The sequence below is a fragment of the Paralichthys olivaceus genome, chromosome 21 (genome assembly GCF_024713975.1).
Source record: "Paralichthys olivaceus isolate ysfri-2021 chromosome 21, ASM2471397v2, whole genome shotgun sequence".
NCBI classification, from domain to species: domain Eukaryota; kingdom Metazoa; phylum Chordata; class Actinopteri; order Pleuronectiformes; family Paralichthyidae; genus Paralichthys; species Paralichthys olivaceus.
In genome coordinates, this window is record NC_091113.1 from 2,475,387 (window position 1) to 2,485,749 (window position 10,363).

At 45.0% G+C, this 10,363-nt stretch overlaps 1 protein-coding gene across 1 annotated transcript; it reads left to right on the plus strand.

The window, feature by feature from the left end:
- The first annotated feature begins 3,114 nt into the window (after positions 1 to 3,114).
- On the plus strand, positions 3,115 to 8,060 carry sost (sclerostin). The gene is made up of 2 exons (XM_020109582.2): positions 3,115 to 3,677; positions 6,210 to 8,060. The coding sequence occupies exons 1-2, from the start codon at positions 3,428 to 3,430 to the stop codon at positions 6,617 to 6,619; spliced, it is 660 nt and encodes a 219-aa protein (XP_019965141.1). The 5' UTR covers positions 3,115 to 3,427; the 3' UTR covers positions 6,620 to 8,060.
- The last annotated feature ends 2,303 nt before the right edge of the window (positions 8,061 to 10,363 follow it).

Genomic DNA, 10,363 nt, shown 5'->3' on the forward strand with positions numbered 1-10,363 from the left:
GCTGTCTATTCTAGTTACTTATGAACCCCTTGGCTCGTGGAAGGAGAATCATGCTCAACATCAGAATTTATCAAAGTTACATCAGCAGCCAAATCAACACAAACATGAACAATTCTTTACGTCTTTCAGACAACAGGCGTCCGTCAGTGAACCGGAGCTGGAGTTTCCTGCCTAAACGTAATGAAATCAAATCAAACGTAGCTTTAATACCTGCTCATTTTTAAAGTTGCACTGATCGGTGGATCATTCCCAAGCAGCCGCCACATCCCGTGTGAAATGTGTCCGCATGTTTTCCACATGTTGGCAAACATTAGCCAAGAACCCAGGACCATACCGCTCATTAACACTGCTAACATCTTCCCACAAGCTCTTCAGCGTCATACGAGTTGTTGCCAATGTCATAAAATATGGCTGAAGAAGAATTAGTGAACAGCCAGATCTCAGCTTGAAAACATTTAATTCTTTATGACAAAGTTCAGCGCAGCGCACGCACTCCGAAACTATGCAGCCTCCCTCCGGGTCCCCGGCTCTACCTGTACGTGTGACGGCGAACAGAAAGAAACCGTCGCTCTACGAGAGTTAAAGTTTCCTTTTACCAAATATTCTTACGAAACAAATTAAAATGAGTCAAATGTTATTGGTCCTACAAACAAACCAACACAGAATTAACACCCAATTTTACAATTACATTTACGGCTCCTCATTAACACCATTCCAACTGGAACGCCCCCTGAAGTCGACTCGGAGGGTTGGAGGAGCCTCGCCTCTTACTGTCGTATTCATAGTATCTTCCAATAACCGTCTGTGGACGTGTTGCTACGCTGTTAAGATGAGTGCAATTCCATGTTATGCGTTATTATGAACCGGGTTTTACTAACAATGGCTAGCCGGCTAATGTAAACATTGTTCCAACGGTCACAATGACCGACCAAATGTGCAACTGTCACGAAGCTAACACGCTAACCCTAACACGCGTGCAGCCATGTTCAGCTCATTGCAGCTACAACTGAATCCTCTGAAATGTGCAATATTTTTCAAAAGGAGCTTGAAAAATACTGTGAAGTGGAAACTGGCTCCAAAAAATGACTCCACATTAATGACAATGTTGCTCGGCCCGTGTTGCAGACATATGGTCGGTAATCATGTGCTAACATGTGAAAACAAAACAACTTTCAAAATAAATAGCTTCTAGCTCAATAATGTTTTATTAGCCAACAACCAAAACCATAAAAAAAAAAAACTGAAGAGTTATTTTTTAAACCAACGGTTAAACACTTGGGATGCAATTTATTTTCGTGGTAAAACTACAAAAGAAAATAATCGAACGTGACAATCGAAATTCCTCAAAGCCTCAGAGTCGTTTCTTTGTCGTTTAACTTAACGAGACAGTCGACCACAACCAACGGTTCTGTTGTTCCTTCGGAAGAAAATAATAATGTTGTTGATAAACCAACACTGTTTAGGCCTCATCTTACAACGTTATTATTTGAATTTAGTGTTATCCCACGGACGACCAGTTGGCTGCAGCTACAAACCCTGATTTAAGGCTTGAATAAATCTGGGTGGACATGAGGCCGGCACGTATGATTATGGAGGCATCTCTGTACCACAAATGAATGGGTACAACATGTGTCAAAGAGACGATATTGACCAAGATAATCCCCTTCCTATCCCTGGCTCTTTCTTCTTTTAAAGCCCTTCTTCTGAATTGCCTCTTGCTCAGCATAAAGAGCTGGACATTGAGACGGGCCACTTTGATGCTAATGAACCCTAATCCTGTCATTTCCCTTCAGAGGATTTGTTTATTCTCCCTCAAGAGGGCAGTGTTTGAGTGAGAGAGCCTCCATCTGTCAGCACTCATCAAACCACCGGGATGCCAAGAAGTTGGAGGAGAGCGCACACGACGTCCTCGGTGCATTTTATCTTATTCAAACCAGATACGAGGATGTAGAATATCGGCTTCCCCGCCCCCCCCCCCCCCCCCCCCCCCCCTCCTCCCTCCTCTGTAAAAACGCTCTCAGCAGCAGGAGGAGGAGGAGGAGGAAGGAGTTGATAAAAGGTCAGTGGAAGAAGAGACCCTGTTGGGATTTGTTCGAAGTGAAGATGTTTCTGTTGAGAGGTATAACGCTGGGTAATTAACGTGAGGCATCAGTGATTCACTTGTGTACGAGGAGCATGTTGCAGCAGTGGAACAGCCTCGTTCCTCTGCTTCTCCCTGAGACACAGTCCAAAATAAACCAGCTACAAAAAAAAAAAAAAAAAAAGCCTAAATGCTTTAGAGACACGTAATGCAGCGGAAATCATTAAGAGGGGGAGAAGATGCAGTTGTACACTTAATTCCAACAACAACAGCTCAGTGAGATGTGCAGATCCACCGTCTCACGCTTCACATTCACTGTTTCTCTCCCTCTCCTTTTCTTCTCCTCACTTTTTCCATCTATCCTCTGTTGTGTCTCCTCTTCTCCTCCTCTCTTTATCAGTTCCTTTTTCTCCTCCTAACTCTCCCTCCTCTCCTCTTTTTTCTGCTCTCCTCCCATCTTATTTTCACCCTTTCACCTCCTTTCACCTCATCTCTTTTCTCCTCTTATTCTCTCTTCATCCCATCTTTTTTACTTCCTCTCCTCTTAACCTCACTATTGTCTCCTCTTTTTTTATCCTCCTCACCTTTTCCCCATCTTCTCTTATTTCCTCTTCTCTATTTTTCTTCTCCTCTCATCCCTCCCTCATCTCACCTCACTTTTTATTATCACCCCTATTTTATTCTCACCCTTTCCTCTCATATAACATATTTTCCTCATATTTTTTCCTCACTCTCCTCTCCTCTCCTCTTCCTTCTCTCCTATTTGATCACACTTTCTCCCATTGCCATCCTCCCTTCTTCTTCCCACTTCCTACTTTCCTCCTTTCTCCTCCTCTCACCTCACTTCCTTTTCCCTCTTTATATCCTCACCCCCATCTCTTTTACTCCAGCTCCTTTCCTCTGTTCCTCTTTTTATTTTATTTCCCTCTCCTCATCCACTGCTGCTCTTTTCCTCTCATCAAATTTCCTTCTCTCCCTGCTATCCCCCTGTTATTTCATATAATTTCTCCTCCTCTCATCTCTCCTATTTTATTCTCACCATTTCCCCCCTTTGACAATTCTTCCCCGAATCTCTCTCCACTCTCCTCTCCTCCCTTTGCGCACGCATCCATCTCTCTCCACCTCCTTGTTTCTCAATGAATCCTTCTCCCAGGTTTCACCCCTCCCACTTCGTGTAAGCACTTAATTGTCTTGACGAAAACTTGCGTAAAAGCTTAAATACCGTGCGCGCCTCTGTCTTCCTGAGGGTTTATCTCTTGTGCGTGTGAGGAGGTGTCAGCGCGTTTTTTCCTCCTTCTTCCACCTCCTTGTGCGCTTTGGCTCATTTTGTGCCGCTGACCGAGCAGCATGCAGGTGTCTGTGGCCCTCCTCGTCTCCAGCTCGGTGCTCCTGCTGCTCCAGGGATGCTGCACCGTTGTGAAGGGATGGAAGGTACTAAAAAACGACGCCACGGAGATTTTACCGGAGTACAGAGAAAATACTCGGACACCCCACGAGGACGCAAACATTCCACAGGCGAGCAACGGCAGAAATAACAGCAACACTGTGAATAACAGGGCGAAAAACGGCGGAAGAAGCGCAAACTCAGTCTCCTACAGTAAGTATCCTGCAGAATAATGTTTTACAAGTTGGATGTGTTGGGGAAGAAAGGAACCTGAAAGCAGGAGGTCGAGAATCAATCGTGCGTAAAAGTGCGTTTTCAAAGGCTCGGTGGTTTTATTGGAAGCTTTTTACGCGCAAATGTCAGGACATGTTTCAGGTCAGTGTCAGTGAAACATTTGGCTTCAACAAGAAACCACATGCGAAGTGAACATGAAATAATTTAATTTGTTTGAGGACAAATTCAATTCAAACTGCTGCAATCTTTAGAACTTCGATTTTTGTAAAAGAAAATATTTTTATGTTGATTTCAGTGTTTGTGTGCGTCAGTAACACGTTTACTCCAAATTTACTATTTTATAGTTCTAAGAGACATTTACACGTTCTTTAGTTTTGTAGTTTTTTTTTTCCTCATAAGGAATAAAGTTTTATTTAATGAATTCGGACCTTTTCAGTTGATTAAAAATAATCAAATCTGGTCCTAGAATCACAAATAATTTAAAAACACTTTGAATTCAACACAATCTGAATTGAAAACGCTGAAATTCAACCTCCATCTTTCCTTTTTTTAAAAATCTGACTTAATTCTCACACTGATTCCCTGATTAACAGCAGCTCTGCTCTGAGGGAAACTGTTTTCTTGTTCAATCTGTTGCCAAAGTTGAGGGCGAAGAGCGGCGCACACACACATTCTTGTGGTTTCTTCCCCTATACAATTTGAAGAGGGGCATTCACAGAGACATCAGGGCGTTTGTCTTCCAGGTTATTTCCTTTTCTCTTTATACCATTAGTCAAGCTCTACTTACGACATAACTATTTGATTGCAACAACATGTCCTAAATAGAAAAACCCACAGATTGTTCTAAAAACACTGGCTTTGAGAATGATTCCCACCTGTGACCATGTAAAGGTTTCACGTTCTGATGGAGCCGTGCATGTAGGATAATCTCACACTTGCTCTGTCGGTGTCAAGACGGGTGGTGCGATGTTCTCACAGTTTACTCATGGCTTCTCAAATAGGGGATGATTGGAGAAGATGAGTGAGTGCATTACAAGAAAGACGGCTGACTCGGGGGGGATTAGCAAGTCAGGATCTGTTGGTGAGACTTATTTATGTCTATTGACGAAGTTAACACGTCAAGAGACGGGATGAGAAATCACATGCAAAGATGCAAATCCATCCCTCGAACAAGATCACGATTAAGAGTCAAAATCTCACGGAAAAAAGCAGATGGAAAAAAATGCGTCCTCCTTGTTTTCATACGGATAAGCAGCAATATGTGTTGGGTTTCACACAGGGAGGCACAAATCTCCTGGATTATTTTCCTCATCCGCTTCTTAGCTTTTGTCCTGGGACGGCTTCTCATGGTCCCTGTGGGGTCACAGCCGAGGCTTTGACCACTGCCTGGCCTCCCTCCAGTCCTCTCCCAAGGCTCGTCTCTCTCTGCCTGTGGAGACGAGCAGCTCACGCAACTGTACAGTAGTCTAGTGTGTGTTTGAGTCTTTTTTTTTTTTTCCAGGCCACCCTCATTAGAAATCAGGCTGACGGGAGAACAGGAAATGTGAGGCTGGATTAAAACGACGCTCGCAGAACAAGACAACCTGACTTTTTAGATACGGTGGTAACTGGTGCAAACCGCTATCCAGTGCCTGCTGTTTGGTGCCGTGTCCTACTGTCGTCCCTTCAGTGGCGGACACAGAATAACACTAGATCAGATTCTCGTGGGGCGAAAAAAAAAAGAAGTCACCTCACATAAATCCTTTGTTCAGCCCTTTTCGCCAAGAAAGCCGCAGAGGAAAACAGATCCCTCTCTGAGTGTATCATTTCTTAACCGACAGTTCCGTTGCCCCCTTTTGTTTAAACACGCTGCTTGTAAAATAACACAGGACAATAACTCAAGCGTACGGCTGTTAAAAAGCCGAGGCCGGGATATAGGATTACGGGCCGAGTGTGTTGTCTCAAATCAGTCTGGCAGATGTCCAGTGTGTTCAAAACTGTACAGTTGCAGCACGGCCTTAAAATAACCAGACAGCTATTTACTCTTCCGACACCACATACATTTCCTGAGGGCCAACGCTGAATGCCAGCTTTTCCTTCCAGCCCAAACCTCCATTAGGTTTGATTGAGCTGTTTAATGGTCCTCTGGTCTGGATTTGCTATCAGCTGATTGCTGCCAGCTGGATTTCTTTGTCAAGCCCCACCGTCGGCTAATGATCAGACCATGAATGCAATTCAGGAACTCTGATATGATCTCATTGGCTTAAATCGTGACTTACAAACACACCCATTGTTGTGTGGTTGAATTTATGAAAGAACATTTTTTTTCTGTTTCACCGTGTGTCAGATGAAAATGAATGTTTTCTTGTCGGTTCATAAACTGGGCCCGAGAAGTCAGTGCACTTTCTAGACTGTGACAAAAGGTTGAGCACTGAAGCAGTTAACGTGTCCACTCCAGCATGCGGCACTTCAAAGTGTTTGTTTTGGGCTGACGCCATGAGAGTAACCCTGATATCCTGCTCCTCAACCCAGGTGCCTCGGAGCTGAGCTGCAGGGAGCTGCGTTCCACCCGTTACATCACCGATGGATCCTGCCGCAGCGCCAAACCCGTCAGGGAGCTGGTGTGCTCGGGCCAGTGCATGCCGGCACATCTCATGCCAAACTCCATTGTCCGTGGCAAGTGGTGGAGGAGCAGCACCTCGGAATACCGCTGCATCCCGGCCCACTCCCGGACGCAGAGAGTCCAGCTGCAGTGTCCTAACGGCAACACTCGGACTTACAAAATCCGCGCGGTCACCTCCTGCAAGTGCAAACGCTTCAGGCCCCACCACAACCAATCAGAGGCCAAGGAGGTGCCGAAGACGCAACGCAGCAAGAAGCACAGCCGCTTGTCTCAAGAGCGAAAAAAGAACAACACGCCGGTGACAGGCAACTCGTACTGATGCAGCTCTGCAGCATCCGCGGACAAAGACTGAAGCACATTCACACACAAACACACACACACACACTACACACAAACAACATATCTCCTTCAAAGGAGGTGCAAGTTTAAACAGAGCAAATTCATAAGCTAATTGCTGGGCTGATGTTAAGTCATCTGTCGTTTGTTTTTCAGCCACCTGTGAGCATATTTGTGAACTTTGCTTATTTGCATGACGGAGTGAGTCAGTGCCAGGGCTCGGCACGACCGTGACCGGTCAGGAGATGTAGCACCAGGATGGATAATATGAAACAAGTATCTGATCACCCTAACAGCTCAAAACCTCCCTGGACTCTGCTCTCTCTTCCACTCAAACTGATTTCATTTAAATGCTCCCTGAGCCCTCGAGTCCATCTGTACAAACATCCAGAGGATGCAGAGCTCCGCTGCACCACCGCTCTGTGAAAAGCTGGAAAGGTGTACCTCCGCTCCAAATTGGTTGTAATCCATCACCTTTTGGCCGCGTGTGGAGGAGATGGTGGCAGCTCAGGGGCTCTGGCGGTGGGATGTTGACAGTCTTGGAGAGGCCCAGGCCTGCGGTCCACGCAGCTCCCTGACAATCCACTAAAGGCCTCACTCATCGGGACAGACCTACCGCACTCTCCACGCTGCATCAACCCCAACCGGGCCTGTCAGTTACAGCAGCGCGTTTCCCACGACCAGACGCAGTGAGTCAGGAGAGAAAGCAGCTTCTCTCAGCGCAAACACCACAGGGGGCACTGGGCATTCCGGTGACTCCTCTTAATTACTAAATGAGCTCAATCCTGTGTTAGGATTTAGGTCATGAAAAGCCATTTCCTCCAGCCAGTTCCTGTTTGCTGGAATCACACACAAAAAGTGCACATGTGTGTAGGAGGCATCAGAAAATTGTGCGTGGTTGTGTTGTTACCTAGGGGCAGAGCGCTCTCCAACACGCCCACACTGGAATTCTTCTGGAACGGGCCAAACGGAGCAGCGAGCGACCGTTCACAGCCAAAAAACAAAAAAAAAACAACCTTCTGTTGTGTTAGGCTGCAAGATTCAAGACACCTCCACTCAGCTCCTCTGTAAAAAACTCCGACAGGAAAGATAGGAACAGAAATAACCTAAAGAAACAATAATTCTTTAGTTTTCATCATTGTATTGACTCCTAAAATCCGACAGGAAGAGGAAGTTGGTGCCAACGCAGACAACACAACCTCCTTCCTCAGCCACGCCTCCGACCAGACTCAACTTCATGAAGAATATCCACAATGTTTCCACATATTGTCAGCACGCCGCTGTTTTTCCGCTCGTATTGCTTCCCGATTTTGGTCGTTCTGACAAATGTTTGCTTCCCTCCCCCTCCACGACTTCTAAATGTAAAATAACAATAGAAGGGAGCTGCGATGCAAACCTGGTGGGGTCTCCTGGGGTACGTGGGGTATCAGAGCGAAGGTTCAGGGAGGCGGGGAGGGCTGTTCTCTACACAAAGAAGGACTGCCATAAAGAATGAACTGCATATTTATTTTTTATTTCCACATTTAAATTATTTATGCAACCTTTTTGTAGTAAATGATAGCCATTATTGTCATATAGTATGATAGAGACTTTGGAAATGAAATACTGTACAGTACATGAATAAAGTAAAGGCAGATATATTTGAAAGAACTTGCTGTTTTGTTATTATTCATATTCCAAGTGTTGCCGTAACAATTTATTTTGTTAACTGTACTCAGCACTGAAAGTAACTGTTATTATAACGTGGCTGTTTATTAATGTTTTAACTCCTGTGACACATAAATGTTATAAAGCATTTATTAATGTTTATATAAATATGAAATGAGTGGGGTTAAAGTAAAGTTTTGCCCTTTTGCCCTGACTTGTGCGTGCATGCTTGGAAAATCTCCAAATTTAGACGTCTGATGTCTGCGCGGAGAAATTCAGACAATTAGAAGGTTGAGGTTTGTCTACACAGCTTTGCAACAGAAGAGGAGTCTTTACTCTTGAGATTTCCGCCACAACTTTCCTTTGTTTGCGAGGGTGCGTAGAAGGCGTAGCCGTCACTCATTCCTCTCTGCCTCTCCTCCCTCAAGGCTTCAAACTCGACGTGAATTCAAAAGTTTTCAAAACGCATCCCTCCTCTCTTTATTTGTGGATGCTTGTCATATCTGGAGCACGCACGCTGAAGTGCAGGAGTCGAACGGGAGTTACACAATCCAGGCGCTGAAAATGTAACCGGCTAAATGAAGTGTTTATATGCAAAGTGTAATTTTAATTTCACGGACAAAAGCTCCCTCAGAGCGTCAAATAAACTCACTGTGAACACAAGGCAGAAAGTCACTGCAGAAACTGACTGAGAACTTGTGCCACTGCTGAGAAGAAGGTATTAGATTTCACTACATCATCCATAATGTGTGGTCATTATGTCATTTTCAAACACGGTTTTCCAGGAGAGAACAGACATGCCATGCTTTTACTCAGGCAACGAGCGCGGAACAAGTTTCCCAAGAAATTCAAGAACACGGGACGTGAACGGTAACTAAATATATTGATGCTGACAAAGCATCTGCCCTGCGTTACTGTACACACACACACACACACACACACACACACTGCAATCCGTAAATGATCCTTTACGAATCTGAGGTGCACCAGAAGTCCTGCACGGGTACCGGGTACCCCCCCCACCCGGTGGAAGAAACATTTATTTAATTCATGGATACGGGCAAAGGTAAAAAAATAACTAAACACGGACAAGAAGCAGGTGAGGACTACGGTACGTTACTTATTGATTAAATGATCGTAGGTAGTTCAGTCATCTAAAAATATCTTAGTGAGTCCATGAACGGATCACAGAGACAAAAAGAGCCGGTGGTGAATACGTTCTCAGCGGCTTTGCTGCTTGTGAAATGTGCCAAATAGCATTAGCTCTTGATAGCCATTCGCTAGGCACATCTTCGCCGAGGAAACACATTGACAGCTGCAGGCGCTGCAGTAATTTTGACAGATACTTTTCCAAGAACAAAACTTGGAGGACAAGGACGCCACAATCCAGTTGACGTGAGTGCCTGATTACGCAGCATTTGTGTTTAATCACAGTTGTCGGGTTGCGGGTTCACAGGTCCAGGCGAGTTTGGATTTGACTTGTAGATAATTGCGGGTAACCAGTCTGGAGCTATGCGAGTGTGGGTTTACAAAAATGGACCCATGCAGGGTTCTGCCCCAACTATGATACAAGTGTTAGAAACAGGATTCAATTCGTTTACAGACAACGGCAAGAGCTCAAACACAGTTTGACTCATGGCCTCTTTAACGAGTATCTAATGGCTGTAAGTGGCTTCCTTTGTCCTAATGCGGGAGAAGAAATGTTCAGACTGCACCAGAGGAGATTTATGCAGCCATGAGCAACTCCTCTGTGCAAACTGTATTAAGATTATCTTGCAAGTGATAATTTCTTTAGATCATCACCCCCGAAGCAGCATCCTGCAGCAAAGTTTGATAATCGTCATTCCACATCTCCGGGCTGAACTGCATGTTTCGATCGCTTTTCCCCTCCTCTGAACTCGCACGGTAAAATATCTAATTTCAGCCTCATGCAGCGCAAACTCATTGTTTAAGCCTGATGCCAGAAAGTCGTCTAAAGAGGCAAGCCACTTGAAGGGCTCAGACTCTGTCAACACAGACTCAACTGATGTTCTGCCAAATTCAGGAGAGACAGTCGCATAAAGTGGATTGTAAATCATCT